This window comes from Sinocyclocheilus anshuiensis, unplaced genomic scaffold (assembly GCF_001515605.1).
Source record: "Sinocyclocheilus anshuiensis isolate Anshui unplaced genomic scaffold, SAMN03320099.WGS_v1.1 scaffold499, whole genome shotgun sequence".
Classification (NCBI taxonomy): Eukaryota; Metazoa; Chordata; class Actinopteri; order Cypriniformes; family Cyprinidae; genus Sinocyclocheilus; species Sinocyclocheilus anshuiensis.
In genome coordinates, this window is record NW_015551033.1 from 377,651 (window position 1) to 397,242 (window position 19,592).

Genomic DNA, 19,592 nt, shown 5'->3' on the forward strand with positions numbered 1-19,592 from the left:
ACACAGACAGACACACACACACACACACATGCGTGAAACACTTGGCGGGATTGTGTTTCTCTGACACGCTGTTAAACAAAGCTGCCTTAACAAATTTACACAATTCCATTCGTCTTCAACATGTTACTGATATACGGTGTGTTTGGACAGTAAATGCATGTGTAAGATGATCTTTTTGGCTATAGAATGCAATTTTTCAGATTCCTTGTGGGCATAAACATTCCTTGACATTTCCCCCCCTTTTTTTCTCTCAGAATTCTGAAGAAGAAACACTCACACACTTTAAAAAAATAATGCTTCCATGAAGAACCTTAAACATCCAAGGTTCTTTATGCTGGAAAAAGTTTCTTAGATTATTCAAACGTTCTACGGACTAAGAAAAAAAATGGTTCTTTTAGGAATTGTTCACTGAAAGGTTCTTTAGGGAACCACAGATTATTATTTTTAAGAGTGTGTGTAGGAAACATTGACTTTGACCTTCATGAATTGCTCCTTCATGTAACTTTCGTGAATATTTTATGACTTCAGGCTGAATTGAAGTTTCAGTTTTTAACTTGAACCCTAACAGACTCCGAACGGTTTCCCAGGGTCCTGCTGGGGGCCAGCTACATGTCACTCGGGGGGTCAAAGGTCAAGTGAGAGGGTCAGAAGCTTGCGAGTGTTTCAATCAAATACTTCAGATCACGCTGAACATCAGATCAATCCACCGACACGATCTAGTCAATAACGACTAGAGAGAGCGTCTTCTATAGACCGCCTTGCTTCCGGAAGTGTTTTTTCCATTCATTCAGTTTAAATAAGTTTCTCTAAACGCATCACAAGCCATGAGCCAAAGCAACCAGCTATGAGGAGAATCACAACAAATGCAAATGCAGGACCAAACGATCACATGATGATCACATGATCACCTCATCTGTCCTGAGATCATCATTATATCTCTCTCTAGTGAGCATCTTCACATGTGTTGCGTTAGAACCGTTTACAGGCCGGTCACAGGAGGCAGCAGGAGACCAAGCGCACTTTTAATGTACAATATTAAGTGTCCTGAGGGACCGACGCACCTGTGGACAGAAATACTGTACCTCTCACAGCAACAAAATGGGAACGGAGCCTAATTAGAGTAAATGAATTTGAGTTGTTAGGATGCAAAAATTAATCTATTAATTATCCTCCCTTTGGGACACATCTCATATCAACTCTTTCCTCTCATAAAATGCATTTACAGCTCAGAAGAATGAAGGTGCTGCAATCTATCTATCTATCTATCTATCTATCTATCTATCTATCTATCTATCTATCTATCCGGCTGTCCATCCATCTATAGGCATTTATGCACATTTAAAGGGGTCATATGATGCGATTTCAAGTTTTCCTTTCTCTTTGGAGTGTTACAAGCTGTTCGTGAATAGATAAGATCCCTGAAGTTGCAAAGACTAAAGTCTCAAAACCAAAGAGATATTCTTTATCAAAGTTAAGACTCTGCCACGCCCCCCTAAAACGGCTCGTTCTAACACGCCCCCACATATCTACCTCACTATGTGGAAATATTAGCATAATGCGGCCCAAATGTGCACGCAAAGAAAGAAGGCGTGGTTTCAGTAACCGCAGTTAGTGTTGAAGCAGCATGTCAGGGAGACGCTGTGTGTTTCTAGGCGAAAGCAAAAGCACTTTATTTGGCCTTCCGGAACATTAAAGCATGTCAACATATTCTGTTACACCAAATACACAAAATAATGATCTTTAAAAAAGCATCATATGACCCCTTTAAATTAAATAAAACTATATTTACTGCAAAAATAGACAATGTTCTTAATGCAAATAAATATTAATAAAATACATTAATTATAATTGATGTTATTTATTGTATTTGTTTCTCATTTTATTTGTTTACTAAATCGTGCATTTTATGAATTTTGATTTGATTAATTTGCACGCGCGTGTGTATGTGTGTGTGTGTACGAGTTAATGGCAGCTCAGTGTAAGTGGTCACTTCTGCAGGTTTTATTGTGCTAAAGTGAAATGAACTCTGATGTGATGTGAAGTTATTCCGTGGTCGGCTTTCGAGTCTTCACTAGAGTAGGGGGCGTGCCAAGAGCCTCAGCCTCTCCTGTGAGTGTGTGTGTGTGTTTAGGGGGGTGTCCTATGGAGAGCCAAGGAGCGAACAAAAGCCCGTTGGCACCGATCCGTGCGGATTGAGCACAGAGATCCGCGGGTCCGTGCGCGAGATGAGCGGATCCGAGCGGATGCGGGTGTTTTAACGGCATGACGGCGGATCGGACGAGCTGCAGCTGAAGGAGGAGAGCCGGCAGAGACGCTCCAGCCCCGGAGAACCGAAGAGAGGAGCGGCGGAGAGCGAGAGGCAGAGCGCCGGGGAATCATGCGGGGTCCTGCGCTCCGGCTGCTGGGACTCGTGTGGTACCTCTCCGCGCTTTTACGCACCGCGCACACGTACAAACTCCACCACAAACAAGGTAAGACGCACAGAATACACCACAAACCTGGCGAGACCCGTCAGTCTCCTCTGCACCATAACGATTCGCTTATATACACGCGCTTGGAAGTTTGCTCTAGTTTATATGACATTAAAGCAGCTCTAAAACGTTTCGCATCTAAACAAGTTAGCGTTATTTATAAATTAATTATATATTTGTGTAAATGTATGCGTTTTGCATTCTGCATATCGTCACTTTAAATGACAGTAGAGTTGGAAACCGTATGCAGCGCGGCCCAAAAAGTATCTGGAAACTTAAACATCATTACAAGGCATTGCATCGGATGATGCATTTCAAAGCAAGTGCAATTTACCACAAGAAAGATGCATGAACACACTTCTGAGACAGAGAAGTTTGTATGTTTGAAATGCTAAATCAACAGATGTGGTTTTTGAGTATTATTGTTAGTTAATGTGATTCTCTACACCTGTGGTTGATCTGCACCTGTGTGAGGAACCTGACGTCCACTAAATCAAACCGAAACACCAGCTGACTTGATCTGATGATTAGAGGAGTGACTCAAGTGTCCCGCATTTAGTGTCTGATTTGATATGAAACATCTGAAACGCCTCCGACGCTTTATGTGATTTCAGAGAGCTTCATCAGACAGTTGTCAGCGTATGAGATCATCACCCCGCTGCGCTTGAATGGTTTCGGAGAGTCGTTCCCGCACCGGCTGCATTACCGCAGGAGGAGGCGCAGCGCCGACGCGGAGCTCTCGGGTTCGAGGGCTCATTACCGGATCGAGGCGTTCGGTCAGGCGTTTCACCTGAACCTCACGGCGGATTCGGGGTTCATCGCTCCGTCCTACACGGTGCTTCACCTGGGAGAGGAGGAGACGCGCGGAGACGCCGCAGACCTGCGCCACTGTTTCTTCAGGGGACACGTCAACGCTCGCAGGGAGCACCACGCCGTCTTCAGCCTCTGCACTGGACTAGTGAGTATAAGAGTGTGCTGGTTAAACATCTGGACTGGTAACTAACTGGGGAAGCTGCTTCCATTCCTGGTCATTTGCACTGTTAGGGGAAGTTACTTTTAGAAGTAATGCATCGTGATATTGCATCACTCCATGAAAAAGTAACTAATTGTGCTACTTAGTTACAATTTATGCATTGCCTAACTTTTTGTCACCTGGGCTGGGCTTGCTTACTTGTTTTTTAATAACCAAAAAAACTAACAAAAGTAATATATTTTTGGCAACTGTACAGGCCCTTTCACACCGAAAGTGAAAATAATAAGCAGGATAGCTGTCAACAAAGTAACTTATGTTGCTTAGGTAACTTAGTATTTAATTGTAAATGTAAAAGTAGTGCGTTACTTTACTAGTTACTTGAATAAAGTAATCTGATTGTAACTCATGTTACTTGTAATGCGTTTCCCCCAACACTGGTAGTTTTTTTTTTGGGAAGTCAGAGCCCATTTCCAATTTGTAACTAGTAGTTCAATAAAGACATGAGTGGTTTTTACTAGCGGGAAACGAGTTGAGTTTAGTTTAGTTGAGTTGTTCTCCTCTGTTCTACTCGAATACACTGTATTTGTGGTAACTAGTCACGTGTAGTGGTTGCTAACTGTTCCATTTTGGTTGTTTTTTGTGACATCACAGCAGTTAACTGGGTTTAGTCAGAGTGTTTCCACCTTGTAATTACGAGTTAGGAAACTAGCAGGAATCTCATAATTAGGGTAATTCCGACGTGAACGCGGGACTAGTTCTTTCTGTGAAGATTAGGCTTTGGGTTAGTTGAGTTGTTCTGTTCGAATGGGTTGGATTAGTGAGTTTAAAGACAGGGTTTAGTGATAAAAATCTGCGCTGGTAACTGGTAAAGTTTAGGTTGTTGTAATGTCTCTGGTTTAGTTAAGTTGTTCTTCTCTAGTTTTGATGGAAAGGGTACCTGATGTTTAAACTGCAATGCTAGTTGTTTTAGACGGGAGAAATGACTTGGGTGGAATGGACTAGTTAGTATAAACAGAGGGTTTAGTGGTTAAAGATATGGACTGGTAACTGGTAAAGTATTACGGTTGGTTTTTGTGATGTCGGTTAACTGGGATTAGTCAGTGTTTCCAACTTGCAATTACAAGTCGCAGGAAACTCATAATCAGGGTAATTCCAACAAGATTAGTTCTTTCTGTGAAGATTAGGATTTGGTTTAGTTGAGATATTCATCTCTAGTCTTGATGGGAAATGGATTTTGAAACTATTCTGCTAGTTATTGTAGATGGGAGAAATGACTCGAGTGGATTGGACTGGCGAGTATAAACACAGGGTTATTGGTTAAAGATCTGAGCTGGTAACTAGTAAGGTTGCTAACTGTTGTTGGTGGTTTTGTTTTATTTTACATTTTATTTCCTTGTAAAATTGCCACAACTTTATTTTCAACTCAATTGTAACCTTCTTTTTGAAAGAAATATTGAATCATTTACATAATTAATGATAGACAGCACTTGGCTGCTGATGTCCGTCCTGCCATTTTAAGCATATGATTTGATGTTTCACTTCTAAAATTGTTGTTAAAAGTGAAGCGTGTAGATTGCTAAAATATTTAAAAAAAATTTATTGAAGTGGCCAGAGAAGGCCATAATTAGTTTTAGATTTTTTAAAATTGCAGATAAACTTTAAAAAAAATCATAATGATTTTCAGCACTTTTTTCATATTTTGCTATTTTTTTCTCAGCATGAAATTGTGTTCATATGTGCTTTAACATCAGATTCAGATCCGAGTTTTGGAAAGACTTCAGTGGAGTTGTTAAAAGTGAAGCGTGTAGATTGCTAAAATATTAAAATAAATTTTATTGAAGTGGCCAGAGAAGGCCATAATTAGTTTTAGATTTTTTAAAATTGCAGATAAACTTAAAAAAAATCATAATGATTTTCAGCACTTTTTTCATATTTTGCTATTTTTTTTCTCAGCATGAAATTGTGTTCATATGTGCTTTAACATCAGATTCAGATCCGAGTTTTGGAAAGACTTCAGTGGAAGGTGCACAGAAGCGCTCTGTTACAGTGTAAGATGTTAAGATCTGGTCCGTCACGTCGGGGTGTTCAGATGTTCTCTGCTAGTGATGTCAGATTGTGACCGCGTCTGTCCTCACATGAGCGTAATAACCTCCGGGACAGATGTTCATGAGTCTGTGAGAGTGACCTCGCACGACCTCTGATGATACACTCTAAAACATGCTGGGCTGTTTCAACCCAACTTTGGGTTAAAAATGTCATAAAAAAATTAAGCATTAATTTTAGAGTGTATTATACATAAACATGAGTGAATCTCATCAAAATCTTTAATATATATTTTATATGATACTGAATAAATGTCATATAGAGGGGGAGAGAGACCGTCCATCCGTCACTACTGTACTCTTAGGGATTGTGGGAAATAACATTTCTGCTGTTATGATGGTTTTTAAGGTGATTTTGTCAACCGTAACACACTGTCATTTATATAGTTTATTTATTACATATTTAACATTAATTTGTATTTATTTATTTATACATTTTTATTCATTTATTAATATGTGTATATATTATTATTTATTATTCATTTTAATATTCATTTGTATATCAATTTATTTAAAATTGCTTTTTGGTATTTTTTTTATTTTATTTGACTAATTTATTTATGAGCTCACACTATGGTGTTAATATTATTTGTATAATTTATTATATATTTAATTAATTTCTATTCAATTGTATACATGATTTTAATGTATTGTATTTTACTGTTTGTTTTTTTACCATTTGTTTATTTATTTTATTAACTTTATACATTTTTTCTATTTTTTTTAATATATTTTTATTTATTTTATTTTAAGATTTATTTTATTTGATTAATTATAATGTTAATCTCTTTAATATTACTGATTTAAAAAATATATAATTTTGATTTTACTATTTATTTTTATTTCCTATGTCCCTGTAATTGTTCATGATTTGATTTTAATACTCAATATTTGATTTAATATCCACACATGTGGTGTATGAGCTCAGTATTTGTGGAGGTGTTGAAAGGCCACGCTGTGGGAGAAATGAGACAGAAAAGGCATTGTGTCACGTGTTTCTGAGGGCAGGATGAATACCAGTGATGTGACTGACAGAGAATCCCATCTCAGATGAGAGTGGAATGACGGTCTTCATGGGGAATCGGCTGGAAAACTCACTGAGTTCACGTCAAACATGTTTCCATTCGTTCAAACAGACCGAAGCTGTTTCCACTTCATTATTTGCTGGTATGTTAATGCCGGATGTTTTCCGTGCAGAATCATAAAGCTAGTTCTTATGGAAGTGCATGCAGGAATCTGGAATTCTGTGTTTGAACGTGTTGCCATAGTGATGACCCATGATTCCAGAGCGACTTTCAGGAGGGGGTTATGTGAATGTCAGTCATTGTGCCTCATTATTTATTATTTATGTCACTGATTTCATATATATTTAACATTAATTTGTATTCATTTTGATTATTTTTATATATGCATATTTTACTATCCATTATTTATTTATTTACTGTTCACGTTTATTAATTTCACTGTTCATTTATTATAATATATACTGTTCAGCAATTTTAAAATTGTTTTATTTTAATTGCATTTTTAAAATTATTTTATATTACCCAGTTATTTATTTTACAATTACTTTTTTAAATATGTATTTTCATTCATTTTGAATATATATTTATTTTATTTTATACATTTTCAATTATTTATTTTACTATTATACATTTATGTATGTATTTTACTATTTTATTTATTTTATTTACTATTAATGCTTATTTAAATTATTTTACTATTATTTTTATATATTTTAGTTTACTATACATTTTATTTGTTAATCTATTTTAATATGCATTTTTATTTATAAACTATAAGTAAAATGTATTTACTTAATTGTTTATTTATTTTACTCTTATTTTTATTTTGATGAATCACAGACTATTGATATGATCGTTTTTATAGGGATTTCGACCTGTTCCTTTAATTGTTTATGATTTGAGTTATTCATTTTTATTTAATTTTAATATTGATTTTATTTTACTAATTAGTAAAATAGTAATGTATTATTATTTAGTATTTAGTTATTTTTTTACATGATTTATTTACTTTTAACTTTATTTGAATTGCTATTAACTTAATTAATTCGTTTTTAATTAGATTATTACTGTTATTTTAAAAATTTCTTTCTCTGCAAATATGACCCAATAATATTATTTATTAAAGCAGCATGCCAGGCAATATGCAGGTGCAGCATGAAATGGACATCTTAAAAAGGGTTAGTTCACCCAAAAATGAAAATTAGTCCACAGATTACTCTCCGCCGAGGCATCCTAGGTGTATATGACTTTCTTCTTTCAGACGAATCCAGTCGGAGTTATATTAAAAATGGTCTTTGATCTTTGAAGCTGTTTAATGCCTCTCAGCGGGTGCTGCATGCATCAGTCCAAAAGAAGTGAAATAAAAAGCGCCCATCTATAAAAAAGTGTCTTGCACGGCTCCGGGGGGTGAACAAAGGTTTTCTGTAGCGAATCCATGCGTTTTTGTAAGAAAAATATCCATATTCAAAACGTAATAATCACTTTGTTGTGTTGCTAGAATGTGCTCTGAAGCTGTTTTCTGCTGCAGCAGGTGAAAGCACTAAACTAATGTGGTGGTGACTCTGGTGTTCTGCTGGTTTCTGCAGGTCGGCACGTTCACCACACACAGCGGTCAGTTCTTCCTGGAGCCGCTGTTGAGCGCTGATGAAGACGAGTACGAGGAAGAGCACAACAAGCCTCACCTGCTCTACAGACAGAACAACTCGGGTAAACGCTTCCGCTTTCACAGCGCTAATGATCAGTGTGTGTGTGTGTGCTGTTATTGTGAGGACTAGCGTCTTCAATTCTTCATCTGATGAAAGTAAATCAACTCCAGCTGACTTGCATCAATCAGACTCCCACCCATAACCTTTATTTAGCATGGGTTTAAAGTCAGAATGCTCCCAAAAATCTAACTTTTGTCCTGATTTACTCACCCTCATGTCATTCAAACCTTTATGCTTCATAATCGTGCTCATATGACTTGTGTGCTCTGTTAAGCTCTTCTGAATGTCTTACATTTGCGTCTGTTCTTCATGCAAAGCTTCAGAAGAGCTGAAATATAGTGCGTGAGGTTTATGAATTACTGTTATGATCAGGCTCGGAAATGAACAGGGGCTTGGGGAAAAAATGCCAACAAAATTAAGTAAAATTCAAGATAAGTGGGCAAAAATGCTCCCTTGTTTGTTTATAATTTTATATAAATGTATATATTTTTTACTATTTATTTTATTTTCTATTCATTTTTGTTTTTAATGTTACTATACGTTTGTATTTTTTTAAAAATAAATTTATTTTATTGTGCTATTTATTTTACTATTAATGCATTTATTTTTTTACTCTTAATTACGTACTATGCATTTGTATTTGCTTTATTTTAATATTAATTTTAATTAATTTGACCATTTATTGTCGTTTTTTTTACGATTATTAATTTAGTATTTTACTATTCTTTTTTTTTTTATCTTTTATTTAGTTTATTTACATATTTTTTTTATTTTGTGCTCAGTTTTATTTATTTATTATAATTTACTAATTTATTTATTTTTTAAATAAGATTTTTATTGTTATACATTTACGTGAATATAATTAGTTTCTCTGTAAACATTATCCAAGAATATTATTTATTAAAGCATTTGAATAGAGGTGTTGTGAGGTGCGACATGAAGTGGACCGTCTTAAAATAGTATTAATTGACATTGTTAATAATTATTATTATGGAACAGCTGATTTGCACCCCTGGTTATGATAAATCTGCGGTGCTTTAATGGTTTGTGGAGCTGGTTCGAGTGAGTAGATGTTGATTTTGGGGTGAAATCCTCCTTTATTGTGAAGATGTGCCGCTGGATCTGGGTCATGCATCAAAGAGTTGAGGATGAAAAGAGCTCGATTAAAGGTGTCCTCGCCTTCGGTTCAATCTGATAACGGTCTGAGTCTGATGAATCTGCTGCAGTTGAGACTATTAAACTAGACTGCATAAAGAGTGGAAATAAAACGGGAAACTCGACTGATGTGTGTTTTGAGTGGCGCATTGTTACATTAGGTGGTTGCTATGGTGTCCTGGGTCGTTGCTAGGCGTTTTCTTTCTCACTCAAGTCTCTAGATGTGATTGAGACGAGCAGGACTGGACTTTAATGCTTTGTATTATAGATTGATGACAGTGCTAGACTCAAGAAACTCCTGTAATGTGGGCTGAGACGATGAGTTCATGCTCAGATAAGCGTGCCGTTATAAAGCACCAGCGATTAGAGATGATTAGAGATGCAGAGCTCTAAGCGTGTGTTGGATTGCAGGGTGCTGTCGGAAAATATTTCCAGCTTTGCATGTCACGACCGGACTAATGAGTCGCTCACACACTCTTTGTCCACCGTCTCTTTCACTGCTCAATCTCTCGATGGAGATCTCCGTGTGTTTAGTGTCTTGAGTGCTTCTCTTAAAACACCTCGGGGAGATAAAACCGATTCAAAGTCGTTGTCATCCAGTGAGAGTATAGAGCGGAGTTGTTGTCGTGAACTATTGGAAATGTTGTTAATTGCAATAAAGCTGAAATGAAATAAATTATAGATATTAGATGAAAAACTTTGTTAAAAAATGTAGAAATATTGCATTTGCAACTAACTGGAATAAAATAAGTTTAAGTACTATAATTACAGAAGCTACAAAAAATAAAAACATTACACCCAATAGAAATTATAATTTTTTAAAATAAAAGGCAATTAAAAATATCTATTTATTCTATAATAGTTTGTAAATAATACTATAACTGTCTATAAAAAGTTATATAAAGCTATAAAATTAATGTGGAGCAGCTCATATTATTTCATGAGGAAAAAAAAATAAACCTATTTTATTTCTCATTTCATTTTTTTCATTTTGGTTTAACTTGAAGTGTTAATGTATTCATTTAATTAATTTTTTTAATTCTAATTTTTAATAATTCATTTTCATTATCTATACACATTTGTTTTTTTTAATCAAACTAATAAAATGACAAACAGAATATATTAATATTAAAAACTTTAGTTATTATTGTTAACCAAAACGGTAAAAAAAATTCATAACTGGAAATAAAGTAAACATTAACTGAAATATATAAGAAAAACAATGTATGTATAAAATGAGAAATGTTGTCTTGGCAAGAAGATAAAATTAAATAATAAAAAAAATATATATATATATACACACACACACACACACACACACATATATATAAACTTATTTAATTTTATCTTGTTGCCAAGACAACATTTCTTATTTTCTTTTAACTTCAGGTGCTAAAAAAATAAAACCAAAATTTAAATAAAAATAAATAACTATACACACATTAAAAAAAAAAAGCATTATAAATGACAAATGTTTCTCCTGTTAATCTCAATGGTTTTTAGGAGAAACTGATCTGAGATATTACAGCGTGAATTTCAGGTGTGATTTGTCTCATGAATCATGACCTTGATCTGCTGTTAATCTCAGCTGAAGTGAACTCGTGTTTTTAGTTTGTGTCCTGAAGCCATCATGAGTCAGTAATGTGTGTGTGTGTGTGTGTGATCACCTGTGTACTCGTGCACCTGTCTCCTGATGCCAGAGATCTGAGCAGAGTGTTTGAGGCACACACCGTGTCTGGGCTTGATCTCGAGCTCCGTTTCAGAGCCGCTCTGTTTGTTTTGTCTTCGAGAAGTGCCAGAACTCCAGACAAGCGCTGTGAAGGCCGGCAGATTAACTGGGATCACATCGCTTCATGTAGTGTGCTAATTGTTTTAGTGCTTGACACGCAGCTGATCTGAGAGCGCACAGGCTTTACTGAACACTCTGTGAAAACAGAGAAGAATGTCAACTAAAGTTAAAAAGAGGGACAGCTTGTTCTTAAAGAGCTTCAAATGCGTCTCTAATCAAATTAGTTTGATTAGTAATATTAGTAATATTGCAATATTAGTTGAATGGTTGTGAGTCTTTTGTTTTGAATGGAAATGTTTCAGAACATGGATCTGTGAATCTCAGAAAAACATCTGTAGAATCAGCTACATTGTATGTATGTATGAAAAACTTTGTTAAAAAATGTAGAAATATTGCATTTGCAACTAACTGGAATAAAATAAGTTTAAGTACTATAATTACAGAAGCTACAAAAAATAAAAACATTACACCCAATAGAAATTATAATTTTTTAAAATAAAAGGCAATTAAAAATATCTATTTATTCTATAATAGTTTGTAAATAATACTATAACTGTCTATAAAAAGTTATATAAAGCTATAAAATTAATGTGGAGCAGCTCATATTATTTCATGAGGAAAAAAAAATAAACCTATTTTATTTCTCATTTCATTTTTTTCATTTTGGTTTAACTTGAAGTGTTAATGTATTCATTTAATTAATTTTTTTAATTCTAATTTTTAATAATTCATTTTCATTATCTATACACATTTGTTTTTTTTAATCAAACTAATAAAATGACAAACAGAATATATTAATATTAAAAACTTTAGTTATTATTGTTAACCAAAACGGTAAAAAAAATTCATAACTGGAAATAAAGTAAACATTAACTGAAATATATAAGAAAAACAATGTATGTATAAAATGAGAAATGTTGTCTTGGCAAGAAGATAAAATTAAATAATAAAAAAAATATATATATATATACACACACACACACACACACACACATATATATAAACTTATTTAATTTTATCTTGTTGCCAAGACAACATTTCTTATTTTCTTTTAACTTCAGGTGCTAAAAAAATAAAACCAAAATTTAAATAAAAATAAATAACTATACACACATTAAAAAAAAAAAGCATTATAAATGACAAATGTTTCTCCTGTTAATCTCAATGGTTTTTAGGAGAAACTGATCTGAGATATTACAGCGTGAATTTCAGGTGTGATTTGTCTCATGAATCATGACCTTGATCTGCTGTTAATCTCAGCTGAAGTGAACTCGTGTTTTTAGTTTGTGTCCTGAAGCCATCATGAGTCAGTAGTGTGTGTGTGTGTGTGTGTGTGTGTGTGTGATCACCTGTGTACTCGTGCACCTGTCTCCTGATGCCAGAGATCTGAGCAGAGTGTTTGAGGCACACACCGTGTCTGGGCTTGATCTCGAGCTCCGTTTCAGAGCCGCTCTGTTTGTTTTGTCTTCGAGAAGTGCCAGAACTCCAGACAAGCGCTGTGAAGGCCGGCAGATTAACTGGGATCACATCGCTTCATGTAGTGTGCTAATTGTTTTAGTGCTTGACACGCAGCTGATCTGAGAGCGCACAGGCTTTACTGAACACTCTGTGAAAACAGAGAAGAATGTCAACTAAAGTTAAAAAGAGGGACAGCTTGTTCTTAAAGAGCTTCAAATGCGTCTCTAATCAAATTAGTTTGATTAGTAATATTAGTAATATTGCAATATTAGTTGAATGGTTGTGAGTCTTTTGTTTTGAATGGAAATGTTTCAGAACATGGATCTGTGAATCTCAGAAAAACATCTGTAGAATCAGCTACATTGTATGTATATATATATATATATATATATATAATATGAGTGTGTGTTTAAAAAAGCCCCAAAGTCAAGTCCCAGAGTGTTTATGAATCAGCAAAGCTCTCCACTGAATCTCACTGTGCTCTGGGGAGAGTAATTTGAGAGGTTAGTGAGAGAGAGTGTGGTTTCTCTTCTCTACATGAGCGTGTGTGTTCTGCTGAAATGAGATGATGAGGGTGCTGATCGTCTCCAGAAGCACAGCGTCTGCTGTTCTTCATCTGTTTGAGTGAGAGATCGTGTTCTTTAGGGAATACTGAAGCTCATGTTTGAGCAGTTTTAGGGGATTCTCCAGAGGTCTGGATAACTGAAGGTTCTCTGCGACGCAGTTATCATCAGAGACGGGTCCATTCATCTCATCCGTCTCTTTTCTGTTCAGTTGTGTTTACTGAAGCCTCACTATTGTTATTGCTCATGTTTAGAGTTTATCAGGGTTATTGTTGTCAACTAAAACCATAAAACAACAAAAACACATTGAAATAAAATATAAATAAACTACATTTCTCTTTTTTGTTTAGTTTAAATTGAAGTACTAAAATAACTAAAACTTACACTAATAAATAAAAACGGATAAAAACTAAATTGGACATATTTTATGACGAACACACTACAAAATTACTAAAACTTAAAAATTAAAGTGAAAATGGAAAATACCAAAATAAAATCTAATTCAAAATACAATCCATCCAATTTTATTTATACATTTTATTTTTTTGCTAAATATTTAAATTATTTTTGAAAAAATATTATTTATATTATTAAATATAAATTAAAAATATCTTGTGTATTAATTTCTTTATTTTTGCTTAAAATATTTTATTTTTTAAGTTTATTAATTTTATGTATTTCTTTATTTTATTTTTCCTAAATATATTTTTATACTTAAAAACATATTAATATATATTTATTTGCCAACATATTTGAAATTTTATTTTAAATATTTATTTTTATCCGTGAATTAAATTGATTTTTTTTGCTAAATATTTAAACAATAGATTTATTTTAAGTATGTATTTGTGTATTAAATTTAATATTAATTTTGCTAAATATATTTTAAAATGTTTGAAATATTTACATATGTATTTACATTTATTTTTCATTCATTATTCTATTTGTTAATTATATTTCAGTTTTGTTAAATATTTTTTAAATCTATTTTAAATCTATTTTTGGACCACTGCACCAAGTCTACATATCTACAGTATCAGCTACAGTAAGAGTTAATGTGTTATATTACTGTCCTGTTGACTTTAACTGGAGTTCAGCTCTCATATAAACCCTCTTTCTCATGATTTATTGCTTTCTATCAGTGTTTAGATGACCAGCAAACATCCAGATTTGTGTCAAAGGTCAGCAAACAGCATCATGGCTGGCTGGATGTCTGGCTGGATGTCTGGCTGGATGTCTGGCTGGATGTCTGGCTGGATGTCTGGCTGGATGTCTGGCTGGATGTCTGGCTGGATGTCTGGCTGGATGTCTGGCTGGATGTCTGGCTGGATGTCTGGCTGGATGTCTGGGGCTGGATGGTTGGCTGGATGGATGGATGGCTGGATGACAGGCTGGATGGCTGGATGGCAGGCTGGATGGCTGGATGGCAGGATGGCTGGATGACAGGCTGGATGGATGGCTGGATGGATGGCTGGATGGATGGCTGGATGGCTGGATGGCTGGCTGGATGGCTGGCTGGATGGCTGGCTGGATGGCTGGCTGGATGGCTGGCTGGATGGCTGGCTGGATGGCTGGCTGGATGGCTGGCTGGATGGCTGGCTGGATGGCTGGCTGGATGGCTGGCTGGATGGCTGGCTGGATGGCTGGCTGGATGGCTGGCTGGATGGCTGGCTGGATGGCTGGCTGGATGGCTGGCTGGATGGCTGGCTGGATGGCTGGCTGGATGGCTGGCTGGATGGCTGGCTGGATGGCTGGCTGGATGGCTGGCTGGATGGCTGGCTGGATGGCTGGCTGGATGGCTGGCTGGATGGCTGGCTGGATGGCTGGCTGGATGGCTGGCTGGATGGCTGGCTGGATGGCTGGCTGGATGGCTGGCTGGATGGCTGGCTGGATGGATGGCTGGATGGATGGATGGATGGATGGCAGGATGGATGGATCGATCGAGAGGAAGTGGCTCTGATGGCCATCAGAACGCCCGCTGAGCTCTTTCTATATTTTATTGTTATTGTCTCTGCTCTGTGGTGCTTTATTCCAGCGTTCGCTCGTGGAATATTTATAATAATATTAATAATAAAACTCAGAATTATAACATTAAAATGCCTATATTAATTTTATTTAAACAACAATAATAGTAGTAGTAATAATAATCATAATAATAATAATAATAATAATAATAATGATTATTATTATTATAATTATTGTTTTATTTTTAAATATATTAGTAAAATGTTATATGTATGTTTTATATTTGTTTTTAAATTTTGCTGCCTCTAATTTATGCAGATTAAGAAAAATAATACAAATAATTAAAGGATTATTTTTTTGTGCTATAATACAGTAAAAGCATTGATGAAGATCCGTTTCTTTTCCCACAGAACATCCCGAGCACAATCACGTCAGTATCCATAGCAACAGAACTCTGGAAGAGGAAGTGACGTCGATGCAGGAAATGATGCGCAGACGCGCGGCTCACTCCGAAGACGGCTCTCGCTCCCGCAGGAAGCGCTTCCTGTCATACCCGCGATTCGTGGAGCTCATGGTGACGGCTGACGTGAAGATGGTGCGGCATCACGGACGCAACCTGGAGCACTACATCCTCACAATCATGTCAGTAGTAAGTAAATGGTCCTTCATTCTCTTCTCCCTCGTGTCGTGTTATAGTTCCAGAGCCGCTCTGTGGTTTGTTCAGTGTGTGTGTGATAGTCATTTGCTCTGTAACAGGCTTTTACCCACAAGGCCGTTCAAAACAACAGATGGACAACATTTGCACTTAATGATGACGCTGCCTTCAGAAACCTCATCATCATCATGCTTTGATCTTTACCATGGTCTTGTACCATGATATTTACATGGTCCTTTTTTCATTATTAAGAGCAGATTCACACTTGAGCTTCAGGTCGAATTCAGTTCAAGTGCTTTTTGTGTTGCGCAAACGAACAATTAAAGACATTAAACATGTTTTACGAGAATATTTTCTCTGTTTCTCTGTCTTTGTTAGAGAAATGATTAATTGATTTATGATTTTACTGATTCATTCTACAGGCTGATTCATATGAGTCGTTCAATAGTCCCTGTGTAGCATTTTACTTTTTAATATTAGTATTAATATTTAATATAATATTTACTAATATTATTAAATATTTAGTTGTTGTTTTTTTTATCACTGTTTTGGTCCAATATTTTCTTAGCAAGTGAATGCTATGTGTTGTAGTTTGACCGTGTTATGCTATGACTTGTTGTTAGTAGTTAGTAGTGTAGTTAACTAGTTAAGTACAATAGCTTGTAGCTTGACAAACTCCAGTTCCCTTTCAAGGGAACTTCGAACTGCATCCTCTAGGGGTTGCTATGGGGGGGACGCCTCGTCGTGACCCGTGTCTGAAGCATACATTGAAAAAACACCAACAACACGTTGGCCGGCGACAGCCCATGACATCACTACCGGTGCAACTATAGTATAAATAGGCGCCGGGAGAACACGTCATTCTCTTCTTCGTCTTCATTGACTGTTTTGTTTGAAGCGTGCATTTGAACGTGGTAAGGGCGATCTGCTATCTATTATTATGACGAGCACTAGCAGAACGTTTAGAGGGTGTGTGCATCCGTGTCATCGCTATTTGACACCTGATGACACACACGATCTCTGCGTTTTTTGTTTGGGCGAGGAGAACGCACGCGACGTCCTTGAGGGGTCGATTTGCGTGCATTGTGAGTGTTTTTCGATGAAAAAGCTCCGCTCTCGTTTGTCTCTTTTTTTTGAGGAAAGTGGGGGGCCAGTGCTCTGCTGGGTTCAGCAGGAGATGTCTGAGGACGGCGAAGAGGCTGAGGCTGAGCCTTCCCAATCCTCCTGCCCTGCATATGATGAGCTGTTGGAAGTTATGAATCGCGCCACGGCGAGGCTGGACTTGCCGTGGAAGCGGGCCAAGAAAGTGGCGCCGCGGGGTCGTCTCGATGAGCGTTATCTTTCTGACCATAACCGTCCAGCTCAGGTGAGCCTTCCATTCCTTCCTGATTTGCATACTGAAATCGAGAAGGAATGGAAGAGGCCGTTTTCTTCTCGCATCTATTGATTCCAGCATACGAGTTATGCCAACATCGAGGCGATGCGTGAAAACGGCTATGAGAGGAGGATGCCCCCTGTAGAAGAGACGCTGGCTAGCTATCTCTCTTCGGGCGAGACATCCTCCCTTAATACTCCCTCCTTGCCATCTAAGCCCCTCCAGGATACATCGCGCTTAAATGGCAGGGCATACGCAGCAGCAGGTCAGGCTGTGGCTTCATTGCACACTATGGCGGTGCTCCAGGCGTATCAGGCTGATCTGCTGAAAGACCTGGATAAAGGCGAGGGCCTTTCTCCTGATCAGGTAGCTGAGCTGACGCAGTGTCTCGTTCCCTACTCAGGGAACCATGGTTACATAAGTAACCTGAGACGTTTCATTGCAGCTTTGCTGGAACAGTCCCGATCAGTGTTATTTTAGTTTCATTAATGTACAATTTTAGTTTTTATTGATATTTTAAATGAGCTTTTTTTCATTTACTTTCCATTCATTTTAATTTGTAAAAGTTGTAGTAATTTTTATGTTCCATTTTTATTATTTTATTATTTTTTTAAATGTCTATAGTTTTTTTTTTTTAATAACTTTCAGTTTTAGTTATTTTAGTACATCAAGTTAATGACAACTAAATGAAAATATGAAATGTTTCATTGGCAACTATTTGAAATGAAATATATATTTTTAAATTTAATAATTTATTTTATTTTAAAGTAATAAACTTTTTTTAATGCTGAATATATGTTTTTTAATAAATATTTTGAATTTTAATTTTTTTTCCATTTTCATTTTTATTTTAGTTAAAGTATTAATAAATTTGTTATTTTTGTAATTTTTATTATAACTTTTTAAATGTCTTGTTAGATTTTATTACTTTTTATTTTTAATTTCAGTTAAGTACTTGAAGCCTTGGCAACTAGCTGAATTGACATATATATATATATATCTCTTATTTGTGACTGAACGTTCTGTGCTTTCAGGTCGCTGCGATCTACAGGGACCCCAGTGTAGGAAACCTCATCAACATCATGATCGTCAAGCTCATCGTCATACATAACGAGCAGGTGCATCAGAACAGATCTCCACGGATTATAATCTCAGCGACGGCTACAATTATAAATGCATTTAATGAAATGTAGTGAATTTACATAAATTTAATGCAATTTTCAATATTCCGTTTAAACGGATTGTCAACATTTTCACTAAAACTACTTTTTTATAATGCAGATTACCTGGATTTATTTGAATGAAACACCTTTAAATAATTAAATTACCATGTGCTTGTTGTACTTATTGTATTTTCTCTTTTTTGACTCATAATCAGATTTATTATAGTTATCTAAAACTGAAACATTAAAAAAGTTTGTGTTACTTGAAATAAAACAAATATTAATTGAAATAAAATAAGATATATAAAAAACAAATTTCAGCTAATTCCCAAAGCAGCACTTCATATTTTCGTTTTGTTTCACTTAATGTACTAAAATTACTAAAATTGAAATGCAAACTATGCAGACATGTTTAAAAACAACTGAAACTAAGAAAAATGACAAACACACAAGAAGATTATTAAAACTTTAACTTGAATTAACACAAAAGCAGAAAATATAAAAATACATTTAATTAAATGGCTATAATAGTATCTCAGTGATGCTAAAATAACACCGTTTTTACTCAACTATTTTTTTTTTCCCGTTTCTCACTCAATTTGCACACTCTTTAATATTTAGTATTTTTAAAAATATTTTTTCTCGTTTTTGACTCGTTATTTTGACTTCTCGTCACACTGCCAAAAAATAAAAAAAGCTAAATAATAGTAGTTTTTTTCTTGCAGAATGAAATAACTGTTGCTCAGATTGTCTTGTGTGCTTTCACCAGATGATGATGAATGATGCTCTGTAATAAGCGGTGTGTTTTCCTCAGGAAGGGCCGAGTCTAAACTTGGACGCCGCTGTGACGCTGCAGAACTTCTGCTCGTGGCAGCAGAGCCACAACGCTTTAGACGACAGTCACTCGGGTCATCACGACACGGCACTTCTCATTACCAGGTGACCTGACCGTGACCTCGTCACCTCCAGCACTTTGGTTGTGAGCTGGATTTGAGCATAAGCGCTATTATGGGATGTGTGTTTGTTTCTCAGGGAGGACATGTGCCGAGCAAAAGACAAGTGTGACACGTTAGGTAACTATTTCTTCTCTCTCTCTCTGTCTCTGTCTCATGCACAATAAGAATTGAGAAGCACATTAAGCTCTCTGTCTCTCTCTGTCTCAATTCAATTCAATTCAATTAAGCTTTATTAG

General features: G+C 35.8%; 1 protein-coding gene across 1 annotated transcript; it reads left to right on the forward strand.

Annotated features, from left to right (window-relative positions):
* Positions 1 to 2,104: 2,104 nt before the first annotated feature.
* Positions 2,105 to 19,473, forward strand: LOC107661286 (A disintegrin and metalloproteinase with thrombospondin motifs 20-like; the record flags this gene model as incomplete). Its single annotated transcript, XM_016450783.1, has 7 exons — positions 2,105 to 2,471; positions 3,086 to 3,429; positions 8,158 to 8,278; positions 15,618 to 15,856; positions 18,272 to 18,355; positions 19,215 to 19,339; positions 19,433 to 19,473. Coding segments are annotated over exons 1-7 (1,048 nt in total), but the record flags the coding sequence as incomplete, so codon positions are not given.
* Positions 19,474 to 19,592: the final 119 nt, after the last annotated feature.